A 16,579-nucleotide genomic window follows, 5' to 3' on the forward strand; every position below is an offset into this window, starting at 1 on the left:
CCCAGCCCCGCTGCCGCCCGCACCGAGACCCAGGGAGAGACAGCGCAGCCCCTGCGATCCGGGCTCCCGGCTGCCCACGTTCATCCATCTCCGCCGCCCGCGCTGCATCCGGGCCCCCCACGCCCCTCTCTCTCTATCCTGCACCCCGTCTCCTCCCCACGCGAAGCTGCACGCCCCTCTCCACGACTCCGCGCGTCCCTCCCGGTGCCCTCGCCCCGCGCCTCTCCGTCTCGCCCCGCTGCGCCCCAGCTTCCTGGGCACCTTGCCTCTCTCCGCTGGGCCCCCAACCTCCTCGTCGCGGCCCCCGCAACCCCTGAATCCGCGCCCCCCCTCCCTCCGCCCCCCTTCCCTCACTTCCCACGCCCCCTCTTCGCGCTCGTCTCTCCTCCCTTTGCCTCCCAGCCTTGGCTCCGGAGTTGGGGGAGAGCCTATGGTTTCAGTTGCTCCGGGGAAGGCTTGAATCGCGCAGGGATCGACTAATTTGGGGTGGGGGTGCGGTGGGCGATGGAACAGCCCGAGGACATGGCGTCGCTGAGCGAGTTCGACTCCTTGGCGGGCAGCATCCCGGCCACCAAGGTGGAGATCACCGTGTCCTGCAGGTGAGCCGCCCGCTGGCCGGGTCCCCCTGTCCCGCCCATGGACCCCGAGCCCCACAGTCCCTGTGGCTCTGACCCTCCACCTCTGCGCACCCCTTTCCCGAGTGTCGTCGCCTTCAGGACGCCCCTCCTCCCCACCTCCAGTCCGGCAAGAGCCTCTGCCCAGCCGCGCAGGTGGTGGCGGCAGAATGGAAGCCAGGCTTGGGGTCGTATCCCGGAAAGTTTACACTCCGGGCTATTGCGGCGAGGAAATATGAAGACACAGTAAAGGGATCCAGACACCCGAGTGAGAAACAGGAAGGGGGTGAAAGGCTCTACCGGGGTCTTCAAGGCACAGGCTATTTCTGGTCAATTCCTCTCCAAATCGAGAAGTGAGTGATCTGCCTCATCCGCCCGTCCCAGGCATGCCTAGCCTCTGCCTTTGTGCCCGCCCTTCCTCCCTTCCCGCTCCTTTGCCACATCCTCTCCTCTCCCACCCACTCACCGTCCTAGACCCCAGGATTCTAGTCTTTCTTCACCTCCAACAGCAACATTGACATTTGGAAAAGGATCAGATTTACTCATAGTGGCATAGATAACTGATCATCGAAAGTGGTACCATTAAAACAAACAAACAAACAATAACTTGGGTACAAAATCTTAAACCAAAGGATTAGAACAGCGTGTGGAATTTTAGAGTCCATCAGGGGAGAGGTAGGGTGTTTTTATGGGCTCTCACCCCAAAATCCTCAGTCATATCACACAGGTTTTGGGGCTAACTTCTCCATCACAGAGCTGGGTCTCCCTCAGGCACTCTTATCTGAGGAGAAGGCTGCTCCAGGCAGTCAGGGGGGTGCAGTTGGTGAAGGGAGAATTTTTCCCTAGTGTAGTAACCTTGTGGCTGGCCTAAGGTTCCCCTGAGACACCATTACCCTGCCCCAAATGACCCGAGTCCTGGCTGTGTCCTTGTTCCAAATCACCCACACCATCTTCCAGGCCTCTCTTTGATCAGAGCCTTTACTCACCCTCATGGCCAGCCAACCCTGTATTCCAGGCATTGGTAAGGTGTAGATAGAGCTAGAGGAGCTGGGCTGGGCTGGGCTGTGAGAGAGGGAGGGAGCAGTGTGTGTGTGGGGGGGGGGAAGGCAGGGAGGGGAAGGTTTGAGGGTGAATGAGGATTGATGTCGAACTTAGCTGTCCCCTGTGCCAGGCTCCAGTGATAACTCCCATGTCTTCTCCATGGTCCTACACACAGTGCTGTCAGAATTATCTCCTAACTCCACTTGCATCTTGCCATTACTCTGCTGGGAGAATCCTGATGGCCCATTAGCTCTAGTCTCACCTCTCAGCCATCAACAGCAGCCATAGCCTGCTCTTTCTTTTCTAGCAGGGCACACATCCCTGTGCCTCCCTCCCAGTCTTCAATCATGCCTGTGTCAGAGCTGTTTCAGGCCTCTGAACAGCCCATCTAGAAATCTCCATCTAGAATTCACCCCTTCTTCATCTCTACCATTTCATGCTCCCTCAACCCAAAAGGCCTGGCCTTGTGCTCCCCACTTCCAGCCATCCTTCTCACCCATGAGACAACCAGACCCTTGGGTCCTGAGTACTCACCTTGGGCTATGAGGTCACTCACATACTGAGCACTCGACCTCTGAAGACATCTCAGGTATGTAGACTTCATCCCTCCTCCTAGAGAAACTGTATAAGTGTTTGAGGGCAGGGATCTCCAGCCTGACTCAGACCCATCGACCCTCTACTCCAGTGGAGAATTGAGGAGGCAGAAGGCACACAGCACTGTGGCTTTGGAGTCAGACATCTTGAAATGGAATCTGCTCTACCACTTGGAGCTGACTTTGAGCCTTGGTTTCTCCCATTTGTCAACTGTAAATAATGAACCTGTTTTCACTGAGAAACCACATCTGCTGAGGTAGCTCACATGCTTGGAAGAGTGGCTGCCTTGTAGTAAGTACTCAACAAAAACTATTAGAGGAATTAACTTACAGGAATAGAGGATTGTGAAGTACCGAGCACACTACTTCTCACTTGCTTGGCACACAGTAGGTGCTCAATAAGTAGCTATAATGATTACTTGAAGGCAGAATGGTTGTGGCCCTTCCCATTTGCTCTCTGGAAGTAGAGATGTCAGACCTGTTGCCTAAAAGGTAACTAGGGATGGCATTTGAGTTTTGTGGGGGGAGGATATGGTTCTGGGATCAACCCTGGTGTCCATTCCCTCTTAGGGGACATGATCCATCAGCTTGAGAAGGGCCCGACCCAGGCTGCTCCTGCTCTTCTGACATCCAGAGAGTGAGAAAGTAGATTTTGGTAGGAAGGGGTGAGAAGGGAGGAGTCACACGGAATGGAGAGGAAGCAAGAAAACAATCTAGGTGGGCTTGAAATTATAAATTCATATCTTTGCCTCAACCAGGTTCAATTATCCAGGTTCTAGAAGAGAGGGATGGGGTGAAGAAAAGCAAGAGAGGAGGAGGATAGGAGGAAGGAGAGCTACACAGAATAGTTTTCTCCAGTGTATTCTACACTCCATAGTCACCAATTAATGAGAACGAGTCCTTCTCCACTGTATCCTGTGGTCAGCACTGACTGGGCCCCAGGAGAGGAGGCTATGGGGTGCTCTTGCTGTGAGCATCTAGGGGACATCTGCTAGTGATCAGGGAACTACTAGTGGTAGGGTAGGCAGAGGGGTTGGTGGGGTAAGAACTCCAGGGGGCTTCAGAATGAGCTTCTGGGTTTGGGGGGGGCAGTGTTTTAGGAAACTGGAAACTAGCATCCTGGGGCCCAGTTCCCTTCCTTCTCTGCTCCTTAGGAAGGTCCCTGCTACCTTCTGCAGCCCTAGGAGCTCTCTGCTTTTGCCTAAGGGAGGACCCAAACGCCTGTCATGCCTATCCTAGGGCACTGCTAGCTAAGCCAAGCTACCTGGTACAGGGACACATCTAAGCACCAGCACAGGACCACAGCGGAGGCCCAGCCAAACCTCTGCTGAAGGCAGATCACACTGGGATGGACATGTTCGGGTCCCTGCTGCAGGGAGGGTATCTCTTGGGCTAATCTGTAGTCTACTCCCAAGCAGTTGTTTATTGGTGAACTCAGGAGCCAAAGATCATAAAACCTCTGGTTGTTTGGCTCAGTGGTTAAGAAAATGGTCTGTGGGATCTGTCTACCTGGATGAACTACTTAACCTCTCCGTCAGTTTCCTCATCTATAAAGGTGGCATAATAATCTCTATCACAGTTAGGAGGATTAATCCATGAATAGTAATTTATGTTGCCTATTATTCGACACCTGAAAGTAAATAAAAATCTGTCTGCATAGCTGGGTCCCAGGGCTTGGGTGGGTCCTGGAGATCTGATCCATCTAGAGACTCTTATCCCGACCCCTCATCTTTATTGCCATATATTTGACATTTAGAGCTTCTGAGTGAGTAGGGTAGATGGTTTGTGGAACTCGATACCAGCAGGCATTGTAGGAAAGGTGAGCCACAAGCTTCTCCTTCCTCTCATGGTCTGTTCCAGACCTTTCTTAGCCTCCCTGCAGACTCAATCAAAAGTCACCTGTCCAGTGTCCTATTCTATAAGGGCTGCATTATTTTTCTAGTTTCTGTGCATCATCTAACCAGCCTGTTGGTTAGAAAGAGTGATTTGCATTTTTTACATAACAGGAAACCTTTGTACTTTCGCAGGGTCCTTTTGGAAGAAGTGATGCACACTTCCACATGGTGGGGCTCCTGAGACCCCCAAGGGAAAGCAAGGAGAGGGAAGTTCAGAGGCAGGCATTGCTTAGCCCTGCTGGAGTCTCTCAAGCAGCTGCCCTCTCCCTACCAGCTGGCGTGGGTCTGGTGGGCAGCTGTTGCCTTTGCCCAGGAGATGTTTCCTGCTGTCTGTTCAGGTTGGCATTTTGCTGCCAGAGAGGCAGCCTATCTCAGGAGCTGTGCCCTGGGCCTCTCAGAAGGGGTGTGATTGGGCTCTGAAAGCTTTCCTCTGACACGCAGGAGAGGGTGGCTTTGGGGAAAGAGGAGCCTGTCAAAGCCGGTGCTAGGAAAAGAGGTCCATTCAGCTATTGAATATGCCAAGGTACTCTCTAGTGGAGCCAGGAGAATAATAACAGTGGGATTTATTGAGTGCTTACTACTTGCTAGGCACTTTACCTCTGTATTAGCCTGAACGCTGTGCAATCGCCTATACTCAACTATTTTTGACCTATTCAAATAGCAATTTGGTTCAAACTAAGATTATTGTATTAGTTTTCAGTTGCTGCATAACAAATTACCACAAACCTAGCAGCTTATAAACAACAGCCTTTTATTATCTCACCATTTCTGTCGATCAGAAGCCTAGGCACAGCATAACTTGCTTCCCTGCTCAGGGTTTCCCAGGGTGAAATCAAGGTACTTGCAGGGGCTCTGATTTCATCTGAGGCTCGGGGTCCAAGCCAAGCTCATTTAGGTTGTTGGCAGAATTCAGTTCCTTGCAGCTGTAAGATTAAAGTCTTGTTTTCTTGCTGGTGTTGGATGGAGTGGCCCTTAGTTCCTAGAGGCTGCCCTCAGGTCCTAGCCATGTGAACCTCTCACAACATGGCAGCTTACTTCTTCAAAGCCAGCAGGAGAATCTCTCCCCAGACTGCTGCAACAGAATCTTATGTAAACTAACAGTAGTCACTGGAGTGATTATCTCATATTCCCAGGTCCCACCCGTACTATAAGAGGAGGGCATTATGCTGACTTGTACACCAGGGGGGCAGGAATCTAGGGGACCATCTTAGAGTTCTCCCTACTACATTACTGTATCTTTTTAACCTTACAACAATCCTATGAGAGAAATAGTATTTTCCCTTTTTGCTAATTAGGAAATCAGTGCTCAAAGAGGTTAAGGAATCTGCCCAAGGTTGCACAGTTAATACCTTCTAGAGAGTGGGGTTCAAATTTAGTTTCCTCAAACTACAAAGCTTTGAGGGCTTCTTGAGGATGAGAATGTGAGTTTCCATTAGGATCATGGTAGGGACCTGGGTACCACTCATGGTAAGTATAACCAAGAAGTAAGTGCTTTCCTCCAGGGATGAGAGAGGCAATGTTTGTTCAGGGATACCTCTGGTTCTGGGAAGCAAATCCAGAACTGGAGGAATCTCCATGGAGCAGAGATCAGAGAGAATCACAGGATGGCAGCCAGCCTTCCATGTTATCCAGACCATATGGTGGTAGCTTACTATCCCTCCTCTCCCAGTCCACAGTTCTCCCTGCTCAGAGGCAAGGCCATTACTGGAGATGAACTACCATTGAGAAAAGATGGGGAAGAGGTGAGGGGAATAAGCCTGTCAAGCTTTGGGGCACAGACAAGTCAGCTTAAGTTAGGAGTGCTTCAGTTGTAGGTAACAGAAAATCTGATTGTGGCTCAAACCTGAAATACATTTATTTTTCTCAGATCACAGTGAGTCTGGAGGTAGGTTATCTCAGTGCTGGTTTATAAGCTCACTTTTTCATCAAGGACCCAGCTATCTTTGCACTCTGCTATCATTCAGTCTTAGGCCTCATTGTTACAAAATGGCTGCCTGTTCCAGACATCACAACCATATCCAAAGATAGGAAGCAAGCCATAGGGCCAAAGGCCTCTCTTTGAAAATTTCTTTTTAGTTGGAAAACATAATCCCACCCCCCAATCTCTCTTCTATTTCAATGGCCAAAGCTGGGTCTCATGTCCAACACTAGACTAGTATTTTAGTCAGTTTGAGCGGCCGTCACAAAATACCATAGACTGGGTGGCTTAAACAACAGAAATTTATCACAGTTCTTGAGAATGGAAGTCCAAGAGTGGTACCAGCATAGTTGAGTTTTGGTGAGGACTTAGTTCCTGGCTCTAGATGGCCACCTTCTCGTGTGTTCTCACACGACAGAGAGAGAAAGAGAGAGCAAGCTCTCTGTTGTCTTTTTTTAAGGGCACTAATCCCATCATGAGGGCTCCACCTTCATAACCTCAAATAACCCTAATTACCTTCTAAAGGCCTCATCTCCAAATATCATCACATTGGGGCTTATAGTTTCATTGTATAAATTTTGGGGGGGTACACAATTCAGTCGATGACAACGAGGATTCTGACTTGAGAGTGTCTCCATCAGATACCTGAACCAGTGTGGATTCTGTTAGCAGGACAAGAGTGAGGAATATTTGCTAGTAGACAGCCGTTGACTCTGCCACAAGGAGGCTTTCCGAGTTACCTATGGTCTGCCTGAGCTCCTGGGGATACACAAGGCCTAGAGTTTGGCATCTCTAAGGACTGGCTCCTCATATTTTCCTGCAGTCAGTGGACAGCCAGTGTTAGGTGACTGGGGACTGATTTTCCAAGCACGGTTTAGCTGGACCCCTGACTACCTCTCTTCTTGCCAGTTTCCTGGGCATGAAAAAAAGACTTAGTGTGATTTCAAAACATTGCAAGGTACCTCTGTCCCCTAACGTCACTCGCCTGTGCTGGTCTAGCATAATGCACGAAGGTTCTAATAGGATAGCTTTATGCCTTCAGGTCCTGAAGAATTCTGGGCAGGACACTGAAAGTCAACACAATTCCTAACTTACCTTCTCTGGAACCTTGGCTGGGTCATTTAAGTTCTCTAACCTCAGTCTCTCCATCAGTAAAATGGGAGGAACTACTGGTCCTGTCCACATCCTATAGGATTGTTAAGAAGACAAGAGATATGTTTGTGAAGTCCTATATAAACTGGAATGTGCTTAAATAAACTTAATAATGATAATAGGTACCAATAACTGAACACTACTGATACATCTATTCATTCAATAATTAATATTGATCCTCATTTGCTATTGAGCAGCTTCTCTGTGCCAAGCACAGTTCAAAGTGCTGAAGATATAGTGGTGAACAAGATATACAAACTCTCTCCTCTCTAGAACTCCCACTGGCACTGGTGGTGGGGAATATAAACAAATATACACATTTTTTATTAAATAATGTCTAATAGAAATAGGTGTTCTGCAAATACATTTGTGGTTGTTGGGGGTGCCTTAGATAGAATGGGCAGGTGACATTGAGCTGAGATCCAAAGGATGAGAAAACCATCTGGGGAAGGATCTGGAGGGAAGGTGATTCAGATAGGGAGAATAGCAAGTGCAAAGGTCCAGTGGCAGAAAAGACCTTTGTATGCTGCAAAACTGCAGAGAGGCTAAGTGGGGTTGGAGCAGTGTGAGATGTGGGGAATGGAGGAGGATGAAGTCAAAGAGGAAATGGGGGTTGCAGATCATGGCCTGTGACCCACACTAAGGAGTTTGGTTTATATTTGAACAGCAGTGTGTGGGGGGGGAGGGTGTGGTTAAACAGGAATAATGTGATCTGATTGGCCTAAAAGTTTTCTCTGGTTACTGTAAAAGAATGGACTGGTGGGGGTTGGAGAGAGATAAGAATTGAAGTACTTTGCTAGGTAGGAAGCCACTGTAGTGTCTAAGCGAGAGATAGTGGTGATGGTGGCATGAGAGAGTGTAGACAGATTCAGTATGTGTTTTCGAAGTAGAAACCTTTAAGACTTGATGAATGGGACAAGAGAGAGGAAAGGGAAAGAAGAATCCAAGCATGCTTCCTACATTTCTATTTTCAGCTCTTGGCTTCACAACAACTGCACAAGGCAGTTATGTGACCCCATGCACAGATGAGGAAACTGAGGTTAAGTAGCTTGTCCAGGGTCACAGAATTACGGTATGGCCCTGGAGATTCCAGCTTGGATGCATCTAAGGCCAGAGCTCATGCTCTCTTCCCTTGGCCATGCAGCATGGGAGGGACAATTATTACAATAATTAATAATAATAAAAATGCAAATAGCCCCAGGAAGGAGCACTCCGTAAGCCATGTGAAAATTGCTTTTTAGACCTTGGTGAGGAGACTTGGCAGGGAGACAGCACACGGGTGAGGAACAGCATCTGAAAAGGGAGATGGGCGAGTGCCAGGGGCTGGGTGCCAAGGTCCTTTCCTCCCCAGCTCCCTTTGTGCCTTGCCTCGGATTACTTCTGCCTGTTAGGCTGGAGAGCAGAGCAGGAAGAGATGGAAAGCCCCCCAATTCTTCTCTTCAGTCGTTCCTTTGTGAGCAACTCTGATGGGACTGGGGGGCAAGAAACACAGTATGAGAACACGAGGGACACTTTTGGCGGGAGGGACTTTGGGAACCCCTGGGTTTCGGTATTGCATATGCTTCCCATGGCATGTCCAGACAGGCTAGGGCTTCAGAGTTCAATCTCAGTGCACTGCTTGGCAAACTGGATGACACTGGGCACACTGCTAGCCCCAACTGCCTTGCCTGTAGCAAGGGGTGGTGTCTACCTCCTGGCATTGATATGTTGGGTAAATAGGGTGTCACAGATTAAGTATCCAACAAAAGATTCGATGCAAGTTATGTCTGTGATTAATGTCTTTCCTCTTCTACCCTCTTTACTTGTCTGGGGGGTTGGCCAGATGTTTGGTGTTCGATTGCTTCATAGAGAAGTAGAATGTTGATGATGGTGGGCCCCTCAGGCCTAAGGATCTCTGTGTACCTCCTCAGGGTACCTGTTTCTTCCTAATGGTGGCTCACCTGTCCCCAGTCTACTCTTCTCAAGGAAGGCCTTACAGCCAGATGGGCAGCAGTGGGCAAGGGCATGCCAACGCTCGAGGTCCTGCTCCAGCCCAGCAATAGGGAGCAGGGAGGAGAACATGGGGGATCCCAAGAAGCCACTTCCTTCTCCACAGGCCTTTAGTGAGCACTGACTGTATGCCAGCCTCTGGATATCAATTTATACTATTCGGTGGACTCTATCCAAACTGTTTTGCATATATAAACTCTGTTAATTCTCAGAAATCCCCTAGGAAAGAAGGACTATTATCCCGCTTTACAGATGGGGAGACTGAGACACAGAGAAGCTAGTGAGATCATACAGCTAGTAAGGGACAGAGCTGAGTTTGGGACCCAGCCGTGAAGCTCCAAGTTTATACCTTAACACCCTATCTTTTCCCAGAGGTTGGAGGGATGCTTAGGGAGGGTTGTTGGGAAGAAGATAAACCGTCTTTTCTTAATTTTTTTAGCCTCATGAAACTCATTAGGAATCTGATGAAAGGTCTCTAAAAAGAATGCATCCATATGTGTCAGTATGTCACATTATGCTTACAGTTTCAGGGGGTCCATGGGCCCTACTAATTACCCCTGGTCCAGGAAAAGCTGGAGGCGAGTACTCTTAATGTGCTTATTTCTGTGCTGTAGCCAGGGTCACTGCTGAGAGCATCCATGCAGCATTTATGGGCTTCGTTAGCGACAAACACTGATGTGCAATGAGTTCACCCAGTAACTTAGCTCAAGAGCAAATGTGTCTCCCCTTCAGACTGGGGACCCTGAGGGCAGGGCTATGTGTCCTCCTCTCTCTGACTGTGGAGCCTCAGTTTCTACTCCCAACGTTTTTCCTTTTTTCTTTCTTTCTTTCTTTTTCTTCTCCTCCTCCTCCTCCTCCTCCTCCTCCTCCTTCTTCTTCTTCCTCTTCTTCCTCCTCTTCTTCCTCCTCTTCTTCCTCCTCCTCCTCCTCCCTCCGCCTTCTTTTTTTTTTTTTTTACTTCTGGCTCTTTTAAATCTCCCAGATGGGAGAGTGTCACCATTAGGCTCCCTCCTTTAGCACCAACCAGAAGCTCTCATTTCGGCCTTTCCAGTGCTTTCTCCCTTTTCTGGGACCACGGAGACTTCTGAACTTGTCGTCCAGTGTGTGGTCACTGAATTGGAAATAATTCCTTGTGGTGTGGGGGTGGAGGAAAGGGGCCCTTAGTTGTGCTTTCCTGGCCTTGATTTGAGGAACAAAAGAAGCCAATCTCCAGGCCGCCGAGTGGACAGCTGAAAGGTTTTATGCTCTTTTGGGGGAAATATGCATTTGGCTGTTGGAAAAAATTTCTTTTTGAGCTTTCCAAAGACAAGAAATGGAGAAAAAGCACTTATGGTCTGGTCTGTCTGTGCCCTTGTGGTTTAGGCCCTGCTTTGGGGCAGAAGACCTGGTTTCCTCCCCCCGCAGCTTCTTACTGGCTGTATGTCTCTGGGCAGGTCACTCACTGTCCCTGAGCCTTGGAGTCCTCAGTGGATGGGGGTGAGGATCATGTAAGAGCCCTCAAAGGCTGCACATGTTGTTATAGTGGGGTAAGCTGAGGCACTAAGACCTAGTGTCCTGAATTGTGGTATTTGGACCACTGCCGTCAGAAAGTGTGTGTTTGGAATGTGTGTGGCTTGTTTAAACATGGCTTCTGGGGCCCTATCTAGACCTATAAAATCAGACTCCAGGAATGGGGCCCAAGAATTTGCCTTTTTATAAGTGGGGTCAGGGGAAAATCTCAGAAAGTAAGAGGCCTATTGCTGATGGGGTAAAGCCACCATCTCAAGACCAAGAGAGCAGGTTCACTGGGCCCCAAGGCATCTGTCAGGACAGGCAGTTGGGGTGAGGCATAGATGGGGAAATTATGGATGAGGTGAAGGATCAAAGAAGTGTATAGGGCACAGGAACTTAGGCAGAGGGACAGAGGGTCCTCAGGGCCGAGAGGGAGAAAGGAAGGGAGGCCAAGCGGGGAGCCTTAGGCTGAGATGAGGGGGGTCGCCTTCAGCCAGTGAGGAGATTCAATGTGTACTTCAAAACAGGGCACTTGGAGTATGTATGTTGGGGGTGGTCTTCCTTGGACTGGTGAGGGTAAAGGTGGCTTATATCACCCATCCTATCTCTCTTTTGTCACAAAGTGAGGCTGAGCACCCACCAGGGGTGTGGCTGTTCTGCTCAGTACCTGGTCAATGATGACTGACCCATCTGACAAGCCTCCCTGTGTCCAAGTGCTCCACAGCAGTCCTGAGGGAGGAACTGCGTTTAGCCCCACTTTACAGATGGGTAAACTGAGGCACAGAGCTGGAATGTGAACCCAGCTCATCTGACTGCAGTCCATGCATTAACCATTGGCTCTCCAGCTAAGAGGAGGTATAGGGCTTAGTCTTGAGCATGACCAGGCACCATGCTGGTGGAAAGATAAGGGCCTCAGCTCACCTATCTGGCCATTGTTTTGGTCTTCCTTCATTCATCCAATTTGTCAGGCCCCTGCTCTGAGTCAGGTGCTAGGCTAGCCTGAGGCAGAGGTGGGGTACCTGCCCTGGAGGAGCACGCAGCAGGTATGAGAGACAGATGCACTCCTGATTTTGCAGACCAGGGTGTGCTGAGTACAGTAATGGGGTCCCCTGAGTCAGAGGGTTGCACACTATAGGCCAGAGAGAACTCAAGGGAGGGGAGAGGAAATGGCTGTTGGTCAGTGCCTGTCTAGGGAAGGCAAAATCGAGGAGGAAGGATAGGAGTGGATTTAGAAGGGTGGTAAGGATGATCTCAGCAGTGTGGAGGGAAGAGGGTTTGTATTACTCTTGGGTGTGTGGCCAGGATGACTCTTGCCCTAGGATGCAGTGAGAGTCCTGAGGTCACTGGACAGGGAGCCACTGCAGCTAGGAAGCTGGAGTCTATTTCTTATTTCAGCTGTGTGCCTCTCCCCCAGCTGGGAGGGCCAGCAGAGCCAAGAAAAGCCCTGTCTGCTTCTCGTTAAAGATAAGGTGCTCGTGTTTTCTCCCTCTCCCTCCTTCTCTCTTTCCCAACCCTTACACACGTGTGTGAAAATGCGCATGCGCACGCGCGCGCGCGTACGCGCACACACACACACACACACACACACACACCCACCCACCCCCCGGACAGAAATCCAGGATCTCACTCTCTTTCTCACTAGCCTAGACATGACTGAACATGAGTTCCAGGTCCAGACTTAGAAGAGACCCAGACCTTGGAGAAGTCACTTACGTTCTCTGAGTCTCACATTCCTGATTTATAAAGGAATTATAAAAGGTGACCTCTGAGGTCCCTTCCAGCTTGAACCTTCTAAGATTTTATGCATTATAGAATTTCATTATTGAATTCAGAGGTAAACCCTAGTACTTGCTTTAGTAGAGAAGTCCTGCCTCCCCTCAACCCTCTTTCTTACTTTCCAGCTCCTCACCATGCCTCAGGTTCCACAACGGTAGTAGAGTTATCTTTGGTGCTAGAGCAAGACAGATGCTCCTGCCCCCAAACCTAGCACACTGCAGGAGGAGATCAATCCAGGTATAGGTCAGCCTACCTCGGTGTGGATGAGCATATATAAAGTGATATCTTACCTGTAGCCCCTGCTGCCTACTTTTCAGAGTTGTCTTGTGAATCATTTCCTCTGATGCTCATTGCTGTAGGCTGGGAGATTTATCAGATGGTTTCCAAAGTGACAGCTGTCTGGGAGCAGGTCTGGTGATGGGGGCCAGCAGAGAGATTGTGTGTCTGTGGGATCATGGAGGGCTAGCTGGGGATGATTGCCTCTGGAGAGAGGCCTCCGAATGAAGAGACTGGAGTGGATAAGGAGGATTTAGGGAGCTCTGTCTTAGGGACATCACTGAGAATCTGCTCAAGGACTGGAGCTGGTTGATTCATGAGCACAATCTAGGGCCTCCCCAGGCAGCAGGGGATGCCATGTGCTGGCACCAGGTTGCTACTGCATCTGTTTGTCTGTCAGTTGGCCTTTGGCTCCCACATCAGGATAAGGAGTGTGGGCAGTTGGGTTGACTTTGGGGTCAGGTTACCCAGACAGCCTGTCACTCCTGATGGTTTTGGTGATGGTAACCCAGGGTGAGGCCTCCTTCTAGACCTTGCTGTGGGAAGTGGCCACTTCCTGCCCCTCCCTGGGCCCCAGTCTCTATCCTCAAGGAGACAGAACGCATGATCCCAGGAATCCATCTAGCTATGACATTTGGAGTTGGCTGTCAGGAAGCCATATAGACCAGTGTGGAATGTTTCTCCTCTCTGGGAAAGGGATTCAGGGGGCACTGGGGCCTGTGGGGGAGTGTGGGAGTAGAGAGAGGAGGCAGAAGACCCCTTTGGAAGGGAGGTAAGAAAAAGCTGAGAAGGCTGGCAAGGGCAGAGCTTAACTCTAAGGCAGTGTAGGAAGAAGTGGGTAGCTCCCGCAGGCAGCGGGGCTCATAAGAAGCCTCTTCAGGGATGGGGCATGAGGGGGGAGGCCTTGCCCAGACAACAGGGTCTTTAATGAGCAGGTTTCCTGGTAGGCCCCTGGGGCTCTGTCCCGTCTGGTCTCTCCAGAGAGACTGGAGCAGGCCTTGGGGCCGGGGCTGGAGCAGGGAATGAGAAAGCTAGGTATTTATCCCCCAACTCCTGCCCATCATTGGTTGAAGGCTGTCCTCTGAGTGTAAACTTCCTGGTATTTGTAGTCCCGCCTGCCAGAGGAAGCCCTCAGGAGAGAAGCAGTAGGAAACCATGGATGTGTACAGGAACTGGGAGGGCCAAGGAGACAGGGCAGGGCCTCAACAGCCTTCAAGGCTGGCACTGTTGTCTGTATTGTAAGGATGGAAACAGAGGCTCAGAGAGCTGAGTCACTTCCCGTGTTGCTAAATTCCAGCAGCAGGTCAGTATAGAATGAGGGACACCAGATGTACAAGACATATCCTTGCCTGATCTCCCAATGCCTCCAGTCCTCATCTGTAAGATGGGATGATACCCACCCAGTACTGACCTTGCTGGGCAGTGTGAAGATTGGGAGCTAATATTTGCAGAACACTTAGGCCAATGCCTGACTCATCATTGGGTTCAATGAACCGAAGCTGTGACTACACAGAGGCAGGGCAGAAGGGTTCAGCACCTGTTCAAAGAACTCTCAATCCCAAAACGTAGTGTCTGTCATCTTGCCATAGTGCCTTCAAGTCTGATTATCAGGGCTGTGTGTTAGCTGTAGCCTTGACCACAGAAGGACCCTGTTCAAATGAGTCTGCATCCTCTGGGAGATATAATTCATTAATCCATCAGCACAGCTGAGACGATTGAATAAACTGGCTGTCAGCAAAGCCCTGAGAGAATGGGACCCTGGATGTATAAGTTTTGATTGCTTGATTTTATTTTATCTTTTTGAGAGACAGAGATGTGGCAAGAGGAGAGTTTCTAGAATAAGCTAAGACACTGGGCAGATTGAGATTTGACCCAAGAGCAAGGGGCTGCAGGATCCAGGGTATCAGAGCATGTGTGGCGATGGTGGGGGTGGGATATAGGGAGCCGTACTCCTTAGGAAGCAGAGCTGAGGAACCTCCAGTGCCTGCCCTGTGAGCTTTAATGAGTGCGTAATAAAAAAAAAACTTCCTATGTTGCCCGAGGCCAGGCCCAAGGCAGCCTCTGGGTCTCCGTAACAGCCTGAATCCTCCACAATCCTCCTTTCCTGGGCTGTGCTAACTTCTCCTCTCTCACCCTCTTTCAGGAACCTTTTGGACAAAGACATGTTTTCCAAGTCCGACCCACGTAAGTCTGCTCTGATAATAATAAGTAACACCACCCATGACATTATCCGGCTGATTGTAGCAGCCAATACTCGAGCCCTCACTGAACGCTAAATATGTGCTCGGCACCGTTCCAGGTGCATCAGGGCTGTTTAACATTTCACCCTTACTGTCTGGAGGAAGAACTGGGGCATCTGACCCTTCCCAGTCCCTGTACTTGTGAAGCCTCAACACAGCCGAGCCACTTGGGAGGAAGGGGTCAGAAGTTCTCAGTCCCAGGGAAACTGGTACATTTAAGAGCCCCAGTTGGCTGTGGTTTGGGGGAATGAGCACTGCTTCTGGAGTCTAGCCCGGAGCAACGCCTCTTAAGTATGTGACCTCAGATAGGTCGTTGGCTTCCTCTGAGCCTCAGTTTGCCCAACAAGGAAGTGGGGCTGATGACTGTAATAGGCCTTTTGAGGCTGCCTTAAGCCCTAAAGGGATGATTTGAGTTTCAGATGCTCTCCCGCCATACTTCTGCCACCCCCTCCTCCATCATGCACATCTGTCTACCTGCCTTACACTTTACACTTGCTCTGGCCTTAATGCAAATGGCCCTTGACCCCGCTTCCCAAAGGGTACTCCACACAGACATGCCTACGTTCTAGGCCCCCTTCTCCAAGCTGACCCCTCTCCCTACAGAGCCAACACTGTTACCCAAGCCTAAGTCTTTTGAGGCGAGCCTACCCCTCCAGGGCCCTCCCCACCTCCCTCTTGGCTGGCGTGTTAACCCTTTTTTTCTCTTCTCCTCATAGTATGCGTCATGTATACTCAAGGGATGGAGAACAAGCAGTGGCGGGAGGTAGGTACAGCCCCTTTCCCACCCGGGAATCACCAGCCTGTCCCTGACTGTAGTCTGCTTGTTCATCTGTCTCTGGAGACGTCTCGCCTGCCGTTTCTAACCACAATATTGGCGTCCCTAGGAAGGATTGTAAGGTGTACGGAGGGTGGAGTCTTGTCCCTGCTGTCCAGGAAGAATCTAATGGTGGACAGGAAAGTTTTTGCTCTCAGGGAGCCCCAGTCTGAGGGGGAGACACAGCCCACCCTCAGGGAACCCCTGTCTGAGAGGAAGACAGAGGGAGTCCAGGCCCACCAAGATCTTTATGCTCTGAGACATAGGTACAGCATCTAACAGCATTTCTCACCACAGCTGTCTTCTCATGGTTTCTGACTAATATGAGCACTCAATTAGCTGGTTCCCCTGACCAGAAACCTTCAGTGACTCCCCTTTGCTTTGAATCAAGTCCCCTTAGCCTGGCTTCCAAGCTCAGCCAATAACCTAGGAAGTCCCTCCCAGATGACGTGATTAGAATAAGAAGAGCCAGTAAAACTTAAGTAACTTAGGCTTTATTATGGACCCTCATCTTCCTCATTGATGGCCTGGCCGGAGCATCACCTGCCCTGCTCCCTGTCCCCACCAAGGTGTGGCAGGAGCAAGTGGCCAAGGGGTGAATTTTGTCTATCAAATGTGTGAGAAATACTTCCAAGGGGCTGAGCTAAAGTTTACTTTTTCACCCTTTCCAAGATGCTACACCTATTAAAAGCAAAAACCAGATTGCTGGGAAAATGTTTAGCCTATTTAAATGAACTAATTACTTCTGAGGCCTTTTGACTAAGCTTCGTAGAAAGCAGG

General features: G+C 50.0%; 1 protein-coding gene across 1 annotated transcript in view; it reads left to right on the forward strand.

The window, feature by feature from the left end:
• The first annotated feature begins 504 nt into the window (after positions 1-504).
• The window catches only part of CPNE5 (copine 5), an 88,487-nt gene continuing 72,412 nt past the window's right edge, over positions 505-16,579 (forward strand). Inside the window, exons 1-3 of the mRNA XM_006907318.2 lie at positions 505-599; positions 14,889-14,929; positions 15,702-15,748. Coding sequence (XP_006907380.1) covers positions 505-599; positions 14,889-14,929; positions 15,702-15,748 — 183 coding nt within the window. The remainder of the gene's footprint in view (positions 600-14,888; positions 14,930-15,701; positions 15,749-16,579) is intronic.

Source organism: Pteropus alecto, unplaced genomic scaffold, assembly GCF_000325575.1.
Source record: "Pteropus alecto unplaced genomic scaffold, ASM32557v1 scaffold202, whole genome shotgun sequence".
NCBI lineage: Eukaryota > Metazoa > Chordata > Mammalia > Chiroptera > Pteropodidae > Pteropus > Pteropus alecto.